The following is a 25831-nucleotide window of genomic DNA, read 5'->3' as shown; positions in this document are numbered from 1 at the left end:
TTAATATAAATAAATGTTGTAGAGTTCATTGTTAGTAGAGTTAATTAATGTAGTTAATTAATATTAACACATGAAACCTTACTGTAAAGTAAAATTCAAATGAAAACTGAAAATATAAAAATAAAAGCTAATTCAAAATATTAATAAATACTATATTAGTATATAAATAATACTAAAATACCACTGAGAGAGACAGACCATCTTAAACACAAATTAATTTCTTTTGTTCATGTAAAACCTTTTAGCAATCCAATTAGCATAGACTAATCAAAGGCTTTGCAGAAACTTGCAAAAACTAAAAGACTAATAGGATTCATTGACATTGTTCTAGGTCAGCTGACGAGGATGGTGAAGAGGCTGTCAATCAGACCAGTGTACCTAAGACATCCAGATGTGTTCTTGAAGACCGTGGTCCACTCTGCATCTCGTGGCTTTGAGTCCTCGTTCGGCTCGTGTTCCCAGCCCGAATGAGGGATGATGACCTCATTAGTCATCGTCTGAAGCCCGTGGTTAATTATCACCATCTTCAGTGGCTCATAGGAGGACAAGTTCCAAAGTGTTCCTAACAGGTGCAATGAGATGAGAAAAGAAGCAGGAGAGCGAAATGAGAAAACAGGATCTGTTACATCTCTTAACATGACACAAGAGCTACAAACAAAAAGTGGCACTGCTGCTAGATCTGTTGACATGCACCACACATTATGAAAGCATCGATTCAGAGTTTACCGACAGGAACCTCCATTACAGAAGAAGGATTGGAAAGGAAAAAGTGGTAAGGAGAAGTAAAGTTTGAGAAAAATTTCTCAGAGTAAACAATGTGAAGCGGCCAGGCTGTTGTTTTCTAGACAATAAAACAGAAGCTTGTTCTATAAGCCAGTAGACGTATATACGCCTACAGTTAAGACTAGCCTTTGTTTTGTTAACTTGGCAAGCAACTTTCAGCTACTGCAACCCTTGGAAATGTAGAGTGGATAAATAAACTGTCTTCTCTTGGGTTAGCAAAAATGAAGTCCCTGGACCGGAGGGCATTTTCGCTAAAACAGAAATGGCAAGTGTTTACACAGCTGACTACGAACTCATACAAATATACATCCTGATACAACTCTAAATCTATTTTCCTGCCCTTCATACACATCATCATTCTTCTCACCCTGCAATTACTTCCAGTTCCATTTCTGCAGACAAAAACTACAATAGGAGACAAGAGGTCTATAAACATGTCATAGATCTCTGTAATGAGGGCTCGGGTTCTTTCAGCCCCCAAAATAAATCTATTTACCCTCTAATAATAACCAAATTTGTACTGCCATCTGCAAGGAGGCTTCATTGCCATCACCTCTTAGGTGCTGAATAGCCATTAGACCCTGGTTAAAGCCCAGGTAACAGATGCCGTACACATGGCCCTTGCTGTACCTGGGAATATCTACTTGGTAAAGTGGAACATTAAGGAGCATGGATCATTACCGGCCAGCTCATGCGCTCGTGCATGTGGTATTGAGTCAGATAGGCTTGTAGTCAGAGGAGATGTAGAGGTCTATACATAGCACATGCTGATTAACTTCACTTCATTGGCTTTAATAGGAGGCAGACAACTGGAGCAAGCTGGAGCACTCAAAGGCCTTTTTAACCAGTGATTACAATCATGTACACGGACACAGTCAGAAATTACTTTTAAGAAATTAAGAAATTACTCACAGGAAAATGAATAAATTACATTTTAAAATGCATGAACAAAACAGTCATTTTATATTATAATAATATTTCACAATATTACTGTTTTTACTGCATGCTTGGTCAAATAAATTAGCTCCTGCAAATTGTAGCCAATTGACTTTGTCATACATTTTATACCTTGAATTTACCATTATTTACCATACCATATAATAACATATAATGATGAGCCAAAACATTATGACTAGTCACAGGTGAAGCGAACATCGCTGATCATCTCCTAACAAGGCCACATATTAAGGTCTGGGTACTAGATTAAATAGTAAGCAAAAAATCAGTTCTCGTAATCAACATGTTGGATGCAGGAGAAATTGGCAGGAATAAAGATCTGAATCTGGAATGGTTTGAGAGGAACATGACGAAGAGTTCAAGGTGTTGCCCTGGCCTCCAAATTCCACAGATCTCAATCCAATTGAACATCTATGGGATATTCTGGAACAATAAGTTCGATCCACGGCGGCTCCACCTCGCAACCTACAGGATTTGAAGGATCTGCTGCTAATGCCTTGGTGCCAGATACCACAGGACATCTTAAGGGGTCTTGTAGAGTCCATGCCTCGGTGGGTCGGCGCTGGTTTGGCAGCACGTGGAGGACCAACAGCATATTAGATAGGTGGTCATAATGTTTTGGCTCATTTGTGTATATTTATACAAAATAATAATATATTAATACTAATTGTTCAAACACACACACACACACACACACACACACACACACACACACACACACACACAATATAGTGGTAAAAACTATGTAATCTGGTGTCGTTTCTGTTTGGTGCCCCTGCCATCTCTTGCAGGTTCCTGGATATCCCACAAATCTAATACAAAAAGGAGCCAATGAAACCCACATGAAGGAAGCTGAACCTCGCAAAAGGTGCAGCCTGATTGAGTTTACTCCTTCCTGCTTGTCATTGGAGCCTCCCAGCTAATTCAATTTCCTGGGAGCAGCAGACATGCTGTTCTAACAGGCCATTCACTTAGGGTTATTACAGTCCCATCCTGCCCCCTGCCATTCATCATACACTGATTGGACATCCGAGTCACAGGGAAAGAAACAGGAAGAAGGGTAAACGAGGTAATCATCTCAGAAATGCCACCATACTCTGGACTTCTGGAATTTCTGAACAAATGTAATTTTGTAAGCTACGTTTAGTGGCCTTTTCTAATGTCCTTACATATCCTTTAAAAAATATCATTAGGTGAAATGACACAAACAGTATTGAACAAGGAATCATTCCATCTGTGATATCCAACACAGTATCAAATTGGTTTATAGCACAAAAGTCATCAAAATCAATCATTTAGTTATTATTATTGGTTTCTAAATGGCTTTACTTAATGTAATTTAGATAATATTTATTTTACCTTCCACAGTTTTGTGTAAATTTTTCGAGGATGAGAACGCATCACACAACCTGTTCATGTTCTATCAAGTGACAAATTTGTGTGAAAGTCACTTGCTTCATTCCTGAATGAATCAGAGTTGTGAACAAATCGAATGACAATGATTTGCGGACTCCCTCATAAAGGTAGTCACTTGTCGCCACCTACTGGCGTAATGATGAAACTAGCAGAAAAAGTAGCTGAACATTACCATGGGTTACGGAATGAGGAACTACAGTTTAAAGGAGAAGTTCACTTTCAAAAAAACTTTTGCTGATAATTTACTCACCCCCATGTCATCCAAGATGTCCATGTCTTTCTTTCTTCAGTCGCAAAGAAATTAAGGTTTTTGATGAAAACATTCCAGGATTTCCCCCCATGTAATGGATTCTATTGGGACCCAAACGGTAGAAGGTCCAAATGACAGTTTAAGTGCAGCTTCAAAGGGCTTTAAACGATACCAGACGATGAATAAGGGTCTTATCTAGCGAAACGATCGGTCATTTCCAAAATAAATAAAAAAGTTTAAGTTTTATAAGCACAAACGCTCGCCTTGCTCTGTTCTGTGATGCGCGTTCGTGACGTCACGTAATACGCAATTACGTTGAAAAGGTCACGCTTGACGTGTTTACAAATGTGCAGGAGGAGGACCATATACACATTTTCAAATGTATTTGTGTCAGTTTATCGTTTAAAATGCCCATTTCGTGTGCGTATCCTGGGTGTTTTAATATTAAAAAGCCAAAAAGAACATTTTCTTCAGGACAGAAATTTTTCAAGCGTGACCTTTTCAACGTAATTGCGTATTACGTGACGTCACGAACGCGCATCACAGAACAGAGCAAGGCGAACATTTGTGCTTATAAAACTTAAACTTTTTTATTTATTTTGGAAATGACCGATCGTTTCGCTAGATAAGACCCTTATTCATCATCTGGTATCGTTTAAAGCCCTTTGAAGCTGCACTTAAACTGTCATTTGGACCTTCTACCGTTTGGGTCCCAATAGAATCCATTACATGGGGGGAAATCCTGGAATGTTTTCATCAAAAACCTTAATTTCTTTGCGACTGAAGAAAGAAAGACATGGACATCTTGGATGACATGGGGGTGAGTAAATTATCAGCAAAAGTTTTTTTGAAAGTGAACTTCTCCTTTAAGGGCCCTATTTTAACGATCTGAAACGCAAGTATCAAGCGCGAAACGCAAGTAACTTTGTGGGCGGATCTTGGGCGCTGTTGCTATTATACCGGCGGGATAAATGACTCTTGCGCCCGACGCAAATCTAAAATGGGTTGGTCTGAAGTAGCTTCATTATTCATAGGTGTGGTTTGGGCGTAACGTGAAATAAACCAATCAGAGCGACATCTCACATTCCTTTTAAGAGCAGACGTGCTTTTTCCATGGCGGATTGCTATTGTAACGGCGGATTTGCCAGGCGCACGCCAGCAGCGGTTCACAGCCAAGGAGAGCAACGCTCTCATCACGGCCGTAAAAGAGAGAGAAGTTACATTGGGGATTGAGAAACCCACCCAAATTAACTTCGGTTAAACAGGCGTATGATAATTTGGGTAAATGTGTAAGCTAGATGTATGCTTTTATGATAAATTGTATATCTATCTATCTATCTATCTATCTATTGTAATAATGTATGATTTGTAAAAATGAAAACTGCTGCTTCTGTGTAGATGAGAGAATCAAAGTGCATGCGCGTTGTGCACACGCTACATTGATTATGGCCATGCATGCACCCTTAAAATAGCATATGAATAACATGTGCAACGCGCCACTGACTTTAAACTAGGTTTTACCTGGTCTGTGGCAGAATTGTTTTCTAAACCTGCAAAATAGCATCAGGGAACGTTTGCGCCGGAACACGCCTCCTCTTTGCGCTGAACCGCCCCTGGGAGCGCAAGTGTATTTCCTAGTTTACCGACGTGCGTCTGTGGAGGGAAAAGTCCGCTGTGCGCAGGTGCAAAATAGGAATGATACATGCGTCGGTGTACAAAGTCAATTGCGCTGGGTGCAAGATAGGGCCCTAAATCTGTTTCAGCTAGATACTGTCTGCAATCAGGGCAAAACAGAGAAAAAATAAAGAGAAATAGAGTATAGAATTAGAGCAAGTTGGAGAGTTGCGTCACATACAAACAGAAAAGAACGCAGACAAGGAAGCAATGCTTCACAGCCACTGGTATAAACATACTGCTGTAGCTGTTCAGTTGTAATTAAATGATAAATTAGTTCAAACGACAAGTTTTAACATTTAAGATAGAGAGCTCTGAAAAGGAAATATACTGCTTTGAAGTTGTATCAGTCTTGACCACCTTAATATAAAGATATTAATACGAGCTGCTAAATATTCAAAGCACATGAAGAACATTTGACACAGGGTCACCAAATTAAAACGGACAGTTTAATTAAAAATAATGCTGAAAAGTGGAAAAGGTAATGAAAAATTCTAAGCAGAAAGAAAAAAGTACTAGCAATATCCACACAATGAGGTTCTTGGATAAGGGTGCAAATGGTGCTGCTGACAATACAGGGGTACCAACCATGAGATTCAAGAGCACACGGTGAACCTATTTTTAAAGTCCTGCAATTATTTTTAATTGTAGAAAAACATTCCTGATTTTCCAGGCTGGTGAAAGACCATTGTGAGAGCAGTGTTTTCATAGGGGCCTTGCAGATAAACCATACGGCTCTCCAGGGCTCGGTTTGGAACTAACACACTATATTCCCTCCATCCTGTAGAAGAGAAGCTATTTTTAACTGAAAGACTGAAAGCAACACTGTGCTGTAAAGATAATCATTGAGGCCTTTATACGTCACTTTCACACTCCAGCAATACAAGGATTCACTCAGGTATTTCACACACCAGAAACTTTTTGTGTGGTTTGTGAAAAAGCTGAATGTCTGGTCTGGAGAAGCATCAGTCAATGTCATTATGAGAAAGACTTTCTCTTTCAGTAGATTCACCAACCCTAGTAGAGGAAAAATCGGCACTTTTAAAAGCATATACAATACACCACCGTTCAAAAGTTTTTTAGTAAAAGAAAAAAGAAAAGAAAAGATTATTCAGCAAGGACGCATTTAATTGATCAAAGGTGACCGTAAATACATTTATAATGGTACAAAAGATTTCTATTTCAAATAAGCGCTGTTCTTTTGAACTTTCTATTCATCAAAGAATCCTGATTTTTTTTTTATCATGGCTACCACAAAAATAATAAGCAGCACAACTGTTTTCAACATTGATATTAATAACAAATTTCTGAAAATTCAGTTGCGCCATCATATGAAAAAATTACATTTTAAAATATATCAAAACCGTTTAAATACATTAATTAATAATTCATTTTTCATAATATTAATATTTATTTTTGATCAAATAAATGCAGCCTTGGTGAGCAGAAGAGACTTCTTTCAAAAATGTGAAACAATCATATTAGATTCTAAACTTTTGAATGGCATAGTGTAACTATTTCATACAAACTTGTATTATTCTTTTTGTAAATCACTCACTGTCTGTCAGTGATATTAATTCCCTCTTCCAGTAATACATATCTATGCATGCAAACACGCTTCTTTGGCCCCTGTGTTTTGTGTGTGTTCGGTCTGAAGCCGAATCTCTTTTGCGTTCTCCACGATATAGTAAATGTATGTCAGGTCGTGGGATTAAGGTCCCAGAAGGAGACACATAAACCTCAGAGTGTACAGTGACATGCAAGACTCTGCTCTGCAGTCCCGCTGAAAGACTGACCTGGATTCAGTCAACATCAGTCTGGACTCATTTGGTGTTTAAACGTGAAAACTTGGCGAGAGGCCTGTGGCTAGTATTAGAAGGATGCTTGCCAAGCATGACTAGATAAAATGAGAAAAATACAAATGAATGAATCATAGAAGATTTAGGACGAACAAGCTAAAAAGATGGAAGGTTATTTTTGTCATTGGCCTGAATATTACTTTTATTTACAGGGTAAAGCCTGATTTATCTGGAATTGAATTTCGACACGCACCGTATCCACCATAAACATTCCCCTCTAAAATTTCAGTTTATAGTGGTCAGAAGTGACAATTTGTAGCGATTAAATGATTAAAACTGACAAACTTTTACACTGTTACACAAAATTAGTTTTAAATAAATTCTGTTCTTTTGAGCTTTCCTGATTTTTTTTTTTTACAGTTTCCTCAAAAACAGTCTAACCGTTTTGAACACTGATAATAAATGTTATTTGAGCAGCATATCAGCATATTAGAATGATTTCTGATGGATCATGTGACACTGAAGACTGGAGTAATGTCTGCTGAAAATTCAGCCAGCACAGGAATAAATTACATTGTACATTAAAAAAGTATATTTTCCTGGAATGAAAAAAATATTTCACAATATCACTGTTTTTACTGTATTTTTGGTCAAATAAATGCATCTATCTTTAATAGTTACTGTAAGTTGCAGGACATAAAAACTAAGTTTGCACAAAATGCTGTGGCAGAAGTCAAACATTCACATGTCTTGGTCAGTTCAATCAACTCTAAACAAAAACTATTCTACCAGACAAACACGTCTTACACTTGAACTACTACTTTTAACTTTCGTTGGTCATGTCTTATTAATAACACCAAAAATTATGACCCAAAAAGAAAACTACAAAATGAAGTGCACAACGCCCCTATACAACCTATTTTACAATATATTTTTTTACGGTCACAGTGCTAAATTCCAGTATGTAATGGCGCAGCTGAAGATTATCATATCATACCTGTGATGAGTTCCCGAACTTCCATGTCATTGGTTTTCCTCAGCAAGCGGATGAGAGCAGGAATCCCATCACAGCTCTTGATGGCTACCTTGTTATCGTGGTCCTTGCCATAGGAGATGTTTCTCAGAGCTCCACAGGCCTTGCGATGAACTTCAGCTTTAGGGTGGTCCAGCAAGCTCACCAGCACTGGGATCCCCTTCAGCTGCCTGACATCCTTCTTTATCTTGTCGTTCTCATAGCAGAGATGCTGCAGGTAGGCGGCGGCGTTGGACTTGACCGGATCGATGGGGTGACCAAGCATGGCGATGACCTCAGGCAAGTCGGGGTCCCTCCAGCGCGGATCTTTGCGGATGCTGTCAATCGAGGGGGAGCGACGGCCCCCCATGCGGTCAAGACTGGCCATGCTGCCCCTCTCGGGTTGGGCAAGAGGTGCCGGGAACATGCCATGGATGTAGGGGTGTCTTTCGTCGATTAATTCAGCCTCTATGGGGTCCTCGTAGCCTCTGTGACGAAGAAGGTAAAGAGAGAGACAGTCAACCAATGGGATTAACATCAGCCATAAAAAAAAAAAAAAGAGTGAAAAGAGTGGAAAACTCTGAATGTTAAATTATATAGTGTAAGGGCTGTTTACACAGAATGCGTTTTGCATTCCACTGTGCTACTTTTCCATTGTTTTTCAATATAAATGCGCTAGATGGACATCTTTAATCATTGCGCTCACCCCACATCTTTTGCAGCAACTTGCTCATGACACCGTATTCTAAAAATGCAAAGAAGTTCAACGTTTAAAAAAATGGATCCCTAGACTCCGCAAAAACGTGTTCTGTGTGATCCGGGCCTGAGATTTCAGCTCTGAAAAAAGCACATGTGAAAAAGGTTGTGCTACTTAAAGCAACACCAAGGAACTTTTCCTCTTCGGTCGCCCTACAGGTTGGAAGCGGAATTGTCCATTACCGCTGTCGTAAATAATTTCTCCGCCCGCAGCTACTGTCGCACGCACGCTCGCTGTTTATCCAGCACCGGCTTTGGAATGAACGATGTCCACAGACAAGGTAGAGTATGATGCATGATTTCATGAAAGTATGATGTATTGCGACATCAGAAACGAAGAAAAACTAAATAATGACTATTGTAACGCTTGACGTAAAGCAAGTCAAATTTGTAGTTTTCTTATGTCTCATTCGAACTACAGAAACGCGACCCGGTTTGACAAACTTGCATAGTGTGGTTATATCAGATATAGGGCTGCAAAGCGAATCCAGAAGTGCCTTTCACCCTGTTACGACTTGATGAACCACTGATACGATTTTGGAAACATTATTTTAAGGTAAAAAAATTTCCTTAGTGTTGCTTTAATATTTTTGTGGAAATTGTGATAATTTTTTCTGCTACTTTTACATTTAATCAATTTATAGCATCCTTACTGAAAAAAAGGGATATTTTATAATCATATAAATTGTTATTTTCACAACTTATATAGAATGTTCAAGTTTCAATAAGTATCAAATTACATTCAGCCTTACAGTTGTTAAGTGTGTCCCCAGCTTTAGTAAGACAGAGACAGAGAAAAAAAGTGATTGTTTTAGTTATTTACCATGGTGTTAAAGAATCCACAGCACTCGTCAATAAGAAAAACTGCTGCTATTTTCTTAATAATTATGTCTGTCAGGACACAGTGATGTTCTTTCTTTAAATACTGATGGATGGGATACAGCATGAGGGAAAACAGAGAGCCTGCAGGGCCCAGAGCAAATATAGAACAGACTGGAAACGAGAGAGAGAGAGAGAGAGAGAGAGAGAGAGAGAGAGAGAGAGAGAGAGAGAGAGAGAGAGAGAGAGAGAGAGAGAGAGAGAGAGACAGATGGATAGGGAGCGACGAAAGGCTTTCCTAGAAGTAATAATCTGAATACAGGACAGTGTAGTACAGCAGCACTCCCACTGGGAGAATCCTTGCTCTGGACTTTTCTGAGAGCCTCCTCTTTAGTCATTAGCAAGCAATCAATATGTTGGGATAGGAAATGAAATAATCAGTGTGCATTTCTGTAGATTAGGTAAAGAAATGGAATAATGTAGCCTCATCAAATATAAAATAACACTGCATAATCTTCACTGTATAAATTAAATATAGATTAATCTTTATTAAAGTTACAAAAGTTATTTAGTCAAGAGCATTGAGTGATTTTTTTGCAGTGAGTCTGTTGTTTGATTAACATTAAATACAGACAGTAGCAGGAATATTATGCTGCTGTCACTTTAAGACAATGCACAGATCCAATAAACTGATAGTGTACAAATGCTTTTTCTTTCTCAACTTTTTACGTTCACTTAAGACATAACTGACTACGTTTACTAGGATACTATACGCCAAGACATCATTTTGTGTTAAATTGTCCGTTCAAACGCAAGGAGACTTGGAAGAGAGATTGATTAAGTATTCACATGCTGTCAGATGCTGTTTTCTGGGCGCGTGCTTCGGATGTGCAGTTTGCGCACACAAAACTTCTCACACAGCGTGCGTTACCTTTCGCTTCTTCTTGCGCTTGAATGTTTAAATTGGCAAGGCTTAAAAAAGCATGCAAATGTTCAACTTTTATGACGACACAGCACTGGTCTGATTGAGACAGTGACAGTTCAGTCAACAAGCCCTGCATGTGCTCTCTCTTTCTCTCACGGTGAAAACACGTGTGTGAGAGAAAGCAACACCAAAGTGACTGACCAAAGCCAAGCGACGGCACATAAAGCTCAGTAGGCAATGAAATTATATCTGTGCTAAACTTATTTTTGTTGTGCCTCTAACTCAATTACAGGCGACTGGAATGGTACAATTTACAAGCCATTGGCAAATTAATTACATTTTTTGTCGTCTCTTGTGAAATTGGCTCGCATATGCAAGTGATTTCCTTCATTGTAGAGGGTTGTCATTTCATGTTTTTAATATCTGAAGCTGCCTTGGAAAGAGCAATAAAAGTAAGACATAAAAGCCCAACATGGAAAGGAAAAAACACAACATGGAATAACCATTTAGCCAACTGTGAAGAGCACTATACATTAAAAATACTGTTTGCAAACCAATGATCAATGGGAACATTTCCTGGTACTTCAGGCACCCTGGAAATTAGCTGTTGTATCACTTCATTAAACTGAGCTGAAACTGACCAAAATGTGCTGTATGTGGGGTTGAGACCTCTCATTTCCAAAACACTGACCCACTAATCCACAGCTAGCAAGAGATTTTCATTTCTCTGAGGCATCACACAAACCCTGAAGTTTTTCAGGGTTTTAACTTCTAAAGAAAAACATAAAATATACGGTGTACACTAGGTGATTTCAGTAAGATTTTTTTTAAATAAATGAATAATTTTATTCAGCAAAGATGCTCACAAAAATGCTCAGCAAAGCAAAACTCACAGTAAAAGTGAAACGGTAGTGTATGAGGTCATATTATATATACATACCGACAAAATTAACATGCACTAACTTGCGTCTGTGTCAGACTGACTGGGACATGGATCTAATAAACTTGGGTAGGACATGTATGTAGAATGTACGATGAACAAAACGTCATCAGCATGCGCTAGTGGCAAACAAATAGAGCAAAATGAATCACACTTTGAGGATACCAGGATTGGCACACCAATTTTGTAAATGGAGCTTGAGATAAGTAGTTTTAAGCTTCAGCGCCATGTCCTGTTGATCATTACGTCATTTCATGTTGCATTTTTATTGGCTAGTCAGTAGACATAGGTTGTAGCAGCAAGCAAACTGTAAGATAATCATGCTAAATTTCTTACACTGTCAAAAAATTATCGCAGGCTATCTTTGTTCACAAAACAGTGACAACAACCATCCTTGAACCTCTCTGACTTTACCATCGTCGAGGAGCCACAACCACAGAAATTGCCACGATTGGTCATCTTTCGTCTGGGACAGCCCAAAATCGTACAATGTGTACCAGGTATTAAATGAACGTAAAGAGTTGTTATAAAATGGGATGCGCATCAGATCCACATCATGTGTGGTGCGGCAGGTCTTAAAGTGACAGCAGCGTGATAAACCTGCTGCTGTCTGTCATTAAAGATAATCAAAGAACAAAAGACAACTCACTCACTTACTGCTTTTGACAGAATAACTTTTGTAGCTTTAATAAGGAATAATCTATATTTAATTTATAATTTATGCAGTGAAGACTGTGAAGTGTTTGATAACTTTATTACATTTCTGTATATATCTGACCTGTTAGACCTACCTAAAAATCTTAAAGCACTGTTTTTTTTGTGCATTTTGACAGGGCAAGTAAAAATCTGGACTGGTCTGACTGGGCTAATAGAAAGAATTGAGCCATGATATACCGAAGGGCACAGGTAAATGTGACATTTATTATAATGGATTTATGTGGAGACTGTTTTACATTCACTTAAATTAAAAGTTGTTATTTTTAAAGCCTATAATAAATTGATAGATTTCAATTATACTGATAAGCTGAATCAGCAGTTATACTAAGTCAATGTCAAATATTACTTATGATCAATTATATAATAATAATAATATTATTATTATGAAATATTATTAGTTGAGGTCAACTATGTATTTAAAACATGTAAGACATATAAGACATGTCTGCTTGGTATTTTCACTATAATCACATTTCTAAGTCTAAAGTGTTGCGTTATAGGCTTGAGGCTGCATATTCAATAACCGTTACACATCCAACAAATTCAAATAATGAATAAATTAGAAACCGATTTTGTTTGTTATTCAAAAAGAACCAACCCATATTACATCACTATATATGTATAAATGTATAATAACTTTTATTTACATGAACATTCTTTCTATTCTGCAGCTATGTTCAGAAAGCAGGTAGCTGGAGGCTCACATGAGCCATGATATTTTACTCTAACAGTTCTTTTCCTCTACAGAGCAGAAGTTGGAAATAACATGTCTAGGGCTGTACTGTACACAACAGGGAGGTTACATCAATCTCAGATAGGAGTCTCAGCATGCTTCATTATCAGTGTGACCAAAACAGAGATGTCCCTGTGGTGCTACTCCTAAATTGGCATAGAAATATTAAACCCCTGTGACACTTACTCACCATCACTCTTTCTCTCACTCCATTTCTAGCTTATTTTCTGTTCTCATCTCATTCTAAGTAGTAAAAAACAAGGTGCACCAGAAATTCAAAGCACTAAGGACCATATGTGCAAATATGGATACATCACTATAATCTGACAGCATTCATGAATCCACAGAGGAAATGTTTGTTAGATCTTAATCTTTGGCTTTGTTTATAGTCTGAACAGCACATTGCAAATTCATCTATATATATATATATATATATATATGAACAAATGGACCAGACTTCATCACTTAGAAAATGAGAAAACTTAGAAAGTGCAGAAAGTCAGTGCTAAACACTGGATTTGAAAAACAAATCGGATTTACGCACAGTGTGAACAAAGTCTTTGATGTGTGAATCGACAAAATGGGCCACAGCTGAGAATGTTGGCGGTTGTGCGGGATGCACTTTTAATGAGAGTTTTATGTTAATTATGTACTGCAACTTTGGAGGTGATTTGGGGGCACATTACAGAGTGAGGAAGTCTCAGCAAGCTGTTATATGGCAGAGCTTTAAATGAACAGTTCATCCATCTGACATCTTAAAGAGACGGCCATGAAGCACCAAATCAATTGAGCACCAAATCAGCATATTAGAATGATTTCTGAAGGATCATGTGACACTGAAGACTGGAACTATGGTTGCATGCAATACGTTTATATTTGAAAAATGGACGTTTACTTAATTCATTTGCATTGAGATTACAGAAATCATTTTTATTGGCCAATGGCCATAATCAAATGTATGCGTGTTTTCCACTTTCATTGTATCTAATGGGAATTTTTTAATGGGGAAGTTTGTACAACACGATGGAAATAAATTTAAATAAATTGTTGGTTATTAAAAAAGCTTAATGCAATCATGTGGAAATGTTTTCCTTAATTGAATTAAGTTAATTTGTTATTTTTAGAGAATACAGTTCTATATGTTTAGTCAAATATAATCAGAGACAGTATGAGGAGACAAGCCACTTGTGGAAAAGCTAAAGGGAGAAATTGCAATGGTCATGTGGTATCTCCACTGAGTGAACAAACTTCCTTACTGACTACTGACAAACAACCTTACTGGATTTTGACATAATTCTCAATTCAGTATCAGTTTGCAACATCTGCTACAATGTGCAGCCCTGGTCAGTATTCATTACCATCACCATTTGTTTTATTATTGTAACATATGGATAGATTTCATACAAATTAAGAGAATGGTTACTGACCACATGATAAATTTGGAAGCGTTTTATTGCTTTGGAAAAGCCATCCAAGTGCCATCCGTTTCAGAATGATGAAACAATCATTAACTGACGTAATGTCTGAATGGTGACCAGTGCAAGACCCATAGGGAGCAAACCAACATTAACACGGCTGGCACTCAGCTCAGGATACGTTATTTCTACTTGAGTTAAAACAGTTCAATATTCTTCCCAACAAGACTCATGCTGATGCAAATAATTAACCAGAACAACTAATATAGAAAGGGCACACAGGCTTAACCAGCATGACTCATGTTTGATGGTGTGTATGACCAAGTACATAATTCGATTTACAGAGTGAGTTATTGGCAGCGTCTCTTCCAACCCTTATTGCTATGTTTTTGAGGCCAGGAGTCATCTCATCTCGTTATTCACACCCGGAAAACATCTTATACTAAAGTCTTTCCAGGGCATTCTAGAAACAGCAGAGAGCTGTTTGACTGGGCCTGAGACGTTTCTCACATCCACCAGTCAAGCTAGGCGCTGGACTAAAAATAGCTCTGCAGTAGCATCTTATTTTAAGTCCTTTTCACACAAAGCTAAGCTTAAAAGGGGCTATATGTAAGAATTTTCATGTAATGACTCGGGACATTTTGCCGGGAAAATCAAAGGGATGTGACTTTTACGCCCGTTCCCGAAAGCCTCTCTTGTGTTCAATGACACGAATTAAATTAATGCTTATACAAAGTACAGGACAATGCTGAAAGGGCTATTCTGTACTGTAATGTCAATGTGTCATCCAAAGAAAAGGAATTAATTCAAACTAAAATCTCAATTATACTTTATAATCAAACTATCATAACAGTGTAATTTTTATTACCTACTCTGTCGACATGATGCTGGTGAATTGCAGAGCTGGTGCAAACATATCCACATCGCTATGATCTGATGCTTTCTTAACTGCTGTTTTCTTACCGCTGACATTTTCGTTTACATTTATTGTGTTGAGAGAAAAGCGTAAAGAACATATTTACATATTCATCTAAACGTCACTCTCAGCATGTTCGTCAACAGTATAACACTGCAAAAGTATTTTCGACTTCTTTTTACTTCAAGTGAAGAACAAACAAGAACATTGGCGTAAGTATATCGGGGCCTTGAATCACGTTCAGTCTCTAATTGGCCGTCCGAGGCTAGCTTGCGTCATTATGGAGTGGGTGCAGGAATGCAAGTATGAGCAATAAGTTGCTGGCTGCAGTTCACTTAACGGCCACCGGTGTCGCTAATAACAAAGGATCAGAATTCTAGCCCAACCCTAGAAGGTTAAGCGCCTCCGCTGACCCCAGAGGTTTAAGATCGAAAAGATTGTGTTGCGTCTACAACTTCTACGACAGAAAATAGAGGGTAAGCTAAGAGCTGTCGCAAAATCAAACTCAGAAGACACTGATTAAGAGTGGTAATAAGGATGTTACCTGCAGAGTTTCTTCTGCTGTTTTTCCTATAGACTGCCAAAGCTATGAATGTAACCAGAAATAAAAAGGAGGAGTGGATGCTGAATCCAAAATAAAAAAACAGCTGCTTTGCTGCATCACTGCCAGACAGCATGTTTTGTATATACTGTAGGTACCTCTTAAAAGAACAGTTCATGAATAATTACCTACTTATCATCATGATGTTCCAAACCTGGTTATTTTTTTCTGTGAGAGACAAAAAGATTTTTGAATCAATTTTCAAAGTATTGATTCAATGACCCATTTGCAGCAGCTTTTGAGTTAACAGCTATCTGGAGAGGAAGATTATTAGTGAATCTTTTGATAAATTTAATTTTGGTCCTCACACAAAGCTATGATGCCATTAGCTATTTTGACTGCTTATGTCATGATTTTTTTCTTTTTTGATTAACATCCATGGCAACTATTAATATAATTGTAGGGACAAGAACATACAAATATTTAAAAAATATATATATTTTTTTTGTTCCACAAAAGAACATCATGGTGAATAAATAATGAATTTCAGTCAAAAATTATTTTCTGCCAAAAAGCTTCTGCCAGAACTCATTAAAAATATGCCGCAATGGTGTCAGGTGCAGATTGAAAATGGATATGACCAGAAGAAAAGATCACTGTGAGACAATGAGAGGGCTCAAAATGATTCATCATTACCATTGCCATTATACAGGTAGTTTCATCTCTTTGCTTCTCTTTCTCACACACACAGACACACACACGCACATTGAGGGCTTTGCCAATTGAAATTATTTAGACAGTTCAGATGAATGCTAAATCCTGATGACTGGGAGATGGGAATGTCAAGATTTGCATTTAAATTGCCGCCATTGTATGTAGGAGTGTATTGATAACACATGAAAAGCACTTTGACTACACATGATGGGCTTCCACTAGATGTGATGCTCTGAAGTTATAACAGGAGCTACTATGCCTCCAAAATTAGCCAAATGTAAATGTTCTTCATGTTCCAAAAATGTGAGTGTTTGTTTGTTGCCAGCAAAAAACACATAGTTATGTGCCCATTACTACATCCATTTTGTTCTCCTGCCATGTCCTTTCTCTGAATTATTTATGTTTAGATTTTTGGGATAAATGCTTTTGCCTCCAAATAGAGAGAGGGGAAAACATTAGCATATTTGTAAGAGTCTCATATTATTCCAAGAGTCTCACAGTACTGCGATATCGCTCATTTACTCATTATAATGAGCAATTACTTGTGGATTAATAATTATTTGTGGATTCTGTACCTACAACAAGTGAGAAAACAGACTCAAACCTTTCATTTTATTTCAATTAAATAAATTATATTGATTTTAAATCACAATAAAAAAGTTGCTTTTGCTGTTATACTGTAAGACACAGTACTTCAAATCCCCCCAAATATCTATCTATCTATCTATCTATCTATCTATCTATCTATCTATCTATCTATCTATCTATCTATCTACATATATATATATTGGCTTTATGTTGAATTGAAAAACACCAATAACATTTTTGAATATGCCTGGAGTTAAATTTTACTTAAAAATAACTCTAGTTTACATCTATTGTCACACAGTGTGGGGAAAAGTTTATGATGTTTAATGGTTCAATTAAAGGGGTGGTATAATGCCCTTTTCACAATATGTAAAATAAGTCTCTGATGTCCCCAGAGTGTGTATGTGAAGTTTTAGCTCAAATTACCCCACAGATATTTTTATATAGCATGTTAATATTGTCACTTTTTGAGGGTGAGCAAAAACGCACAGTTTTTCTGTCTGTCCCTTTAAATGCAAATCCAGCACAGGGGGCGGAGCTACAACAGCTTGTTTCCTTTTACCTCACACAGACATGCACTGAAAATATCAGAAACTTTTAGCCTTTTATGTTCAAACCAGAGTCAGACAATGATGGAGAGACTCAAGAAGAAGTGACAACATGTAGAATGCAACAGGACATTTCTGAATGGTTAGTAGATGAATTTATGTAGCTTATGTGTAGTTATCTTCTAGTCATTGATTAGCATATTCTGTCATGATAACCTATAAATCACGTTCCCGGGGGAGGGGTTTATGTAAATTTTAGGGTTAGAGATGTCACTAACCCAGGAGGAATGTAGTGTAGTCCCTACCAGCTGTTTGTTGTAGTCCTTAAAAAACGATTTCTTTAAAAGCAAATATCTTCCTTTGCTCTGAACTTTGAACATTGTAACTTTGCAGATGTTGTTTATGCTCAAACAGCAACATTACACATTAACTAAAGTTAGAAAAGTTAAATCATAATCAACCACCCCTTTAATGATTCTTTTAGTACTTTTAAAGGGGTCATATTATGCTTTTTCACCTTTTCAACACTAGTTAGTGTGTAATTGTTGCTGTTTGAGCACAAAAAAGATCTGCAAGGCTACAAAGGTCAAAGGCCACTCCAAAGGGAGATATTTTATTTAACGTTTGTCTGTGTGCTACACATATTTCGGAGAACAGCTTCCAGAAGAGAGTACAATGCAGGCTATACACACAAAAGCCTCCCCTGAAAGACGAAGCCATTGCCATTTTGTCGGGAGAATCTGTTTTTTATGGATCATAACTTGTATGTTTTATTATTTGTAGTTGTGTTTTCTATTAACAGTTCCAATTAAAAGCTATATGTAGTTACTATGATAGATGTAAACGAAGGGCAAAGCTTTGCCTCTGCTAGCCTGAAAACTAACATTACAGTATTGATGTAGTATTTACTGTAGCTTTTGTAAGCTCTTGTTTTTTAAGACTGTTCACTGCTCCTTAGGAAAATTATCCATGATTGTGTGATAGATTTCTGTTTGCATTACCATAGTTTTCTGACAAATATGATTAAATGGTGGATAACATCATATCTATAAAAAATAAAAAAAAACAAATAAAAAAAAAACAAAAAAAACCATACCACTTGTCCTGTGAAATCCGTGCTTGTGAAATCTGTGCATGAAATCCGTTCTGCACAATCCTCTTGTTTGTTAACATTATCAGGGGCTGAATCGGGATCTAATTGGTTTGAAATTGATGCCATTGTCAATATTTACATTTGAGTAGAGCTCACGGTTATGTAAGGGGTGGGACATATCCCGAATACACGCTAAATCACAACACACTAGGCCAGCTAACAAATCACAGTGTATGTACTAAAAATCTAAAAACAACTCGGAGTCATTTGTATGGGAATCAACTACATTGGTTTAGCATTGAGTTTGATTCACTAAAATAACTGACTCATTTGAATAATTTGTTCAGGAATTGGACTACATTGGTTGCGCTATGTGTGTTTGATTCACTAGAAAGAACCAACAACTCATCAGAGTAATTTGTTCGGGAATTTGACTGGTTGTGCTGCATGTCTTTGATTCACTAAAAAGAATTGTCTCGCAAGATATATTTTTTCAGGAATCAGACTACACTGACAAAAATTTCGGGTATTTTAGTATGGTATTCCGCCCACATCAGAGGAAGAATACATGTGTGAAAACCATGCAGACTGATTGTAAATAAGAACTCTATTCCACTCTTTTCTCTTTTCACAATTTTTCAGTCTCCGTGACTAGACTTTCAGTCTCCGTGACTACACTAAAATCTAGATTTTAACTTCTAGATAAAAGGATGGGATGTTTTTCCCTTTCTGCCAATAAAACCGATGTCATTTCAGCTTGAGCACATAGAGGAAGTGGTTCCTGGTGGTCTCCAGGGAGATTTCTGTATGATGACCTATGGCTGCTCTGCTGTGGCACTGGTGGCAGGTGCAGGGAGGATCAGAACCATTAGAGATATGGCTGGAGACGAGACGCCCCCTTTGTCTAGCAGTGTTCACCAGAGACTATTAATCACCCTGACAACAACAGCTCCACCGAGATAGAGAAAGATAAAGAAGAGAGAGATTAAGAAGAGACCTCGAATCTGGGTAACAAATTGAATGCATGGTAACGGTCTAATCCATGGAAACATGGCATTGGCAACCATCTCTATGCTAAATGTAGCAATTTTGGCTGTTTTATAATTGCACGATTCCAAACTGCAAGCAATAAGCTCTAATTAACATATTTGTTTTACACATTCATTAGTGAGATTTTTGTCAACATCTGTTATTATGGGAATGCTAATGATGGATGCAAAATGCAAGGCTTTGGAATAAGAGGGGTGACATTTCTGCTAATTATACCATAATTCTGGATGTACACAAATACATTATGGACTGAAAAACAGGAAGTGGCCTAAAAAGTTGTGTATGCAGTTTGTGACAGTGATTGCCTACTGTGTGTGTGTGTGTGTCTCTGTCTGTGTACCCTAATTAAAAAGAAACTGTTTCTGCAACACATGCTCCCTGTCAAAACTGCTACCGCGCTGATATTGACTGGAGAATTATTACAAGGAAAAAAAGTTTAAGATAACATCATCCTTTCCTTTTTATCTCTCTGAAGATAGATTAAACTTTTTAAAAAACGTAATCGACCATAAGGGAAATCAATCACTGCTAGCAAAACTGAATGAAAATGAAGAAATGTATGCAATCTTTAGTTTCAACACTTCCATCCATCCATTCATCCATCCAGTATCTTACTGTACCAGTTAAGGATAAACACTTTGATAGTGTCAGTGTCTCATGCCACTTATCATGCCATTTTCAGTATCAGAAAACAGAATAATACAATAGACAGAATAATACAATATTAATATAAATTGAAATGTATATTTAAAGATGAAATGTACAATTTATGTAAAATAATTTATAATAGTTTGATATAATTATAGAATACTATATTTATAGAAAAACTAATATAATATAATATAATACTGTTTATGTATTTCTACCTAGTTAGACTGTACTAATTAGGGATAAGCATTTTGATAATTTGGTCTCATGCCACCTATCCTGCCATTTATTAGTATGAGACAGAATAATAAAATATTTATTTATTTTTATAAACTATTATAATTAATGAATAAATATAGACTTTTTTTATGTACACAAAACTAATGTATTTTATCAGTGCTCCTTAATATCTTGCCATTGAGATATAGCTCTGCTTAGCAATAACCTTCCATTATGTGAAAAAAGAACCTGCATCTATGTGCTTCTCAAGGGCCGGAGCGTTTGAATCCCTTCAATAGGCAATCACATCAAAGCTGCTCACAATCATCAAAAAAGCCGCAGCACAAGCAAACAAACCAAATCAACTGCATGATTCTTACCTCACACGGGGGCCATTGCGTAGCGGCTCTCGAATGGTACGTCCGGGCAGCGTGCGGCGGTTAGCCGTAGAATAATCAGGCTCTAGGTCGTACGCCTCTTCGTCGTCTGGGCCGAGACTGCGGCGGTCATCTTCCAGGCCATAGGGTTCAGGTTGGAAGCGCTCAGGCTGAGAACGATTAAGATCCACGGTGCTACTTCCCATAGGGACTTGAGGCTGGGCCACATGGCCATAGTCTTCCTTGCGGATGGGGAGAGTGTAGCTGTTCTCCGGCCGGTATCCACCAGTGGGCATGTACGGCCGATAGGGCCTGTAGTTGACTCCGCGCGAGAGACTTCCGTAGTTCTCGGGCATGTCTCCATATCCATCGTGAAGGCCGTAATGGCGAAACTGACTGTCTGGAGTGTCATTGTAGGAGTCGCTGTAATTGTTGTAAGAGCGTGTGAGGGTGGAAGTGGCCTGGGGTGTGATGAAGCGCTCACCGTTCTTCATGTAGCGCCGATCAATGGAGTCGGTGTAGCTCCCCAGTGGAGATGAGCCCTCTGGAAGAGGAAGACCGTCGGGACCCATTGGCACCTGTCGAACCGTCCGTGTTGTCACTGTCTTGACCATCTTAGTGACCTAAGATGATGCAAAAATGCAACAGAATCAGTTTGTGTCAGAAGTGAAGGTTTGTGCTTTTTATACAGAGTGAGTCTAGAGTGAGTCGTTCCCTGTCTTAAATGCCTTATGCAGGGCATATATGTGATATTAGGGCCATTCAAAATGAAGCCATTATGTCAGATTGCTCAAATCATAGCAGCCAAAACAACCACAGGCATTTATGAGTGAAATGTAGCACACTGACTTAGTGGTCTAACATCAGCAGGGAAGTGGGTGTCACACTGTGAGCTGGCTGAGTAGCAGTAAAATGACTGAAGATCTTTTCCAGTCCCTTAAAATGCTTTGTGTTCATCAGTAATGAAACAGCTGGAACTGAAAATATATGGACACATTTCAACAACATTCTCAGTAGTCGTTACAAAGTTTCTCATCATAAAGAAAACTTTGCTATCAGTTTAGTTTTTCTAGGACCAGCTTTATTTACTAGTTAAACTAAGAGACTAAGGGTATGTTTTGTTACAGAAAACATTTTAAATGCTACATTACTGCTACAGGAATTTTCAGCTTGTCATCACTTGTCAACCTGAAGTTCTCTTCAGTTATAATCTTGGAAAACAAAATAAATAAATACAGTGAGGAAAATAAGTATTTGAACACCCTGCTATTTTGCAAGTTCTCCCACTTGGAAATCATGGAGGGGTCTGAAATTGTCATCGTAGGTGCATGTCCACTGTGAGAGACATAATCAAAACAAAAAAAATCCAGAAATCACAATATATGATTTTTTAACTATTTATTTGTATGATACAGCTGCAAATAAGTATTTGAACACCTGTCTATCAGCTAGAATTCTGACCCTCAAAGACCTGTTAGTCTGCCTTTAAAATGTCCACCTCCACTCTATTTATTATATTATCAGAGGAGTCATGGGAGAAAGTCATAGAACTTTTTGGTCATAATTCCACTAAACGTGTTTGGAGGAAGAAGAATGATGAGTACCATCCCAAAAACACCATCCCTACTGTGAAGCATGGGGGTGGTAGCATCATGCTTTGGGGGTGTTTTTCTGCACATGGGACAGGGCGACTGCACTGTATTAAGGAGAGGATGACCGGGGCCATGTATTGCGAGATTTTGGGGAACAACCTCCTTCCCTCAGTTAGAGCATTGAAGATGGGTCGAGGCTGGGTCTTCCAACATGACAATGACCCGAAGCACACAGCCAGGATAACCAAGGAGTGGCTCTGTAAGAAGCATATCAAGGTTCTGGCGTGGCCTAGCCAGTCTCCAGACCTAAACCCAATAGAGAATCTTTGGAGGGAGCTCAAACTCTGTGTTTCTCAGCGACAGCCCAGAAACCTGACTGATCTAGAGAAGATCTGTGTGGAGGAGTGGGCCAAAATCCCTTCTGCAGTGTGTGCAAACCTGGTGAAAAACTACAGGAAACGTTTGACCTCTGTAATTGCAAACAAAGGCTACTGTACCAAATATTAACATTGATTTTCTCAGGTGTTCAAATACTTATTTGCAGCTGTATCATGCAAATAAATAGTTAAAAAATCATACATTGTGATTTATGGATTTTTTTTTTTAGATTATGTCTCTCACAGTGGACATGCACCTACGATGACAATTTCAGACCCCTCCATGATTTCTAAGTGGGAGAACTTGCAAAATAGCAGGGTGTTCAAATACTTATTTTCCTCACTGTACATTTAAATACACTACTGTTTAAAAGTTTGGGATCAGCAATGTATGTAAATATGATAAACTTTTTTACTAAACGAGGGACTTACTTTTAAACACACCCCTTTGAGGAACCTTACAAAGGAAACCACTACCACATACAGTATGTTACTAAGAGAGAGCAGTGTATACTGTATAACACTAAATCTATCAACATAAGAACTGCCACAAGACTACATGGGACCTAAATGATGTTCTAGTTCTCCGTGTCTATCACTGGGCATTGACGTCTTTATGACTCAACTTAAATAAATCACTATTCCCCTCTGAGTGTTAATCCAGTCCCTTATTCTACAAAAATGTCTGCCCGTCAAGAGGATGGAGTGCTGCTGCTTCTGAAGGTTCAATGCTGATACAGAAACCAATTTGCTGCTCAGTGAATTCTGCAGAGCAATTAATTGGCTATTTTGTCCATGGCTGTAAATTCATCTTGGAAATTAATGAGCTTGATAAAAATTAATCGTCATTGAAGATGAACCATGACTGCTTGAATTTGTGTGTGAGCCCTTACAAGCCACATGGCCAGTTGTCAGTGTGTAATATCTCAAGGGATGTGTCTATGTCTATAGAGGTCTGTTACCACAAAAAGAGTCACAAATATTCACATTTGTATACTTCAGTGTAAGTTTTACCAACGGGATACACAGCTATTTTGGTGAGCTGCTGTTGATTTTGACAAACAGATAGACAAGATAAATGCAGCAATCACCCCCATGTCAATTTAATTGGGGGAAGTCATCTGAACTGCTGTACTGTTTGCAAGTATGCATTTACACTCGATTGCATTATCCAACTGTATTCATAAGGTGAATTACATATGTAGCTGTAAGACTGACTGTCTGCACTCCTACTGGTTGTTGCCAGTGTTGCTTCTCTGTTGCATCGCCAATTGTCTCTGTTGCTCATGCCGTCCCAACTTTAAGCTGCACCATCTCTACAAATCGCTGTCAGTGTGAACACTCCTTAACACCCACACATGAGGTTAACATATATTATGTGAAAACATACACCAATCTCTTTTAAAGTCAACCTATAAAAATTTGCTTGAAAAAATAGTTATAGTTCTTATTGTGAATGAATAATGTGAATGTGATGTGCTGCCGCACATTGTTTCAGATATATAAAAAAATTAAATATAACTACACTATAACTTTCTTGCTTATTGAAATATCATGCTTAATTGTGTTTATTTAGCGAAAACCGGTGAAAAACATGCATTTTTACGCAATTAATTTACATATATTTATATATATATATATATTTTTTTTTTTTTCATAAAATCAATCGCAAGCAGCATTTCATGTTGACTTTAAAAAGGTTATTGAAACTAAATGTGAAACATGGGCAAGTTTAAAAGGTAGAAGGACACTGAGGCTTATATTTAGACTAAGCTTAACCACCAAGGCTACTGTTGCCTCTAATGAAAGGTGTCTATCTACAGCAATGGCTGTTTACACTAATGTTTGCCTGTTAAAAGGTGCATGCAGGCGTCATGGCCATAGGTTTTACAGTTCTATAAGGGTTTTATGATCTCCCTGGTATTTAGTTTTACAGACCACTGCCACACCAGCTGTGGGTTACAGACACAGTTAGTGAGATGAAAGACGGGAGGGATGAGATGTCAACCAAAAGCACTCTTTACTGGTTTTGTTTCAGATGGTGTAGATGGAGGAATGGGAGTAGATGGTTTGGACTGGGTCAGGACCACTGGCTGGAAGGTTCGTCGTGTGATGGTTTTAACCACTTTGGTCACCTACAGTGAAAGTATGTCAGTTCAGGAGGCATTAGTCAGAAAAGGATATAGTAATGATGGAAATGTTAAGCCTTGTAAGAATGAAAGGAAAACAGTTAAATGAAAGCCTGTTTAAAAAAAAAAAAGTTGGACTTTTCCCATGAAGCCTCGTTAATAGTCCAGAATATTCCAAAACACAAACTGGGCCAGAGAATTAATTTCGATATGAATTATCTGGCTAAACAAGAAAACATGAGAATGCCTTTGAGACAAAATATTTTTATGGTCTCATTTTGTCCTTCACAAAAGAGTAATTTCAGCACTTAATTGAATGTTCCTCTAGCTGGACGATTTCCAAGAGGAGAAAACACAGAAGCAGAGAAAGACGCATACGAGAGAAACACATTATTTTATCTGAGGCTTCTACATGTAAACTGTTTTTTTCTTTAAACTAAAAGAATGGCAATAATATTTCATTTATTTATGTTATTTATTTAATATTCAATATTCTTTCATTAATAATATTTTTCTTATTCTTTATAAATTATGTTTTGGCTATTCATTTTATTAGATACAATTTTAAGTAATCTTTGAGTCAGTTTGTAATGTTTCTAGTCTATAATCTACTCATTCTAATCTACTACTATAATCTATCTATACAGTTATAGAATCCCTATCAATATGTATAAACATTTTCACTATTCTAAAACAACCCTGCAAAGTTAATTTTTACACCAATGGATGAAAATAAAGGCAGCTAAATGATGCCTTCATAAGCAGTATACAGCATGTCTACAGGTATGTCTGTATTCAATGTTTCAACATCCTGTCAACTAAAGTGCCTTCATCTAGTCGTTT

The 25831-nt window shown here is 37.7% G+C and overlaps 1 protein-coding gene across 50 annotated transcripts in view; it reads right to left on the bottom strand.

The window, feature by feature from the left end:
* Positions 1-25831, bottom strand: part of arvcfb (ARVCF delta catenin family member b) — a 206360-nt gene that overhangs the window by 45136 nt on the left and 135393 nt on the right. For 37 of the 50 annotated variants that reach the window (XM_084412992.1, XM_084412979.1, XM_084412981.1 and 34 more), the window contains 3 exons: positions 20894-21513; positions 7877-8379; positions 379-562 (listed from right to left, as the gene is read on the bottom strand). In XM_084412992.1, coding sequence (XP_084269118.1) covers positions 379-562; positions 7877-8379; positions 20894-21513 — 1307 coding nt within the window. Of the gene's footprint in view, positions 1-378; positions 563-7876; positions 8380-20893; positions 21514-24883; positions 24995-25831 lie in introns of all 50 variants that reach the window. The other 13 variants (XM_084412968.1, XM_084412943.1, XM_084412955.1 and 10 more) reach the window with 1 other exon arrangement.

The sequence above is a fragment of the Rutilus rutilus genome (genome assembly GCF_951802725.1).
Source record: "Rutilus rutilus genome assembly, chromosome: 7".
In the NCBI taxonomy this organism is placed as follows: Eukaryota; Metazoa; Chordata; class Actinopteri; order Cypriniformes; family Leuciscidae; genus Rutilus; species Rutilus rutilus.
Note: the sequence above shows the minus strand (reverse complement) of the source record. Positions and strands in the feature narration are given on the sequence as shown.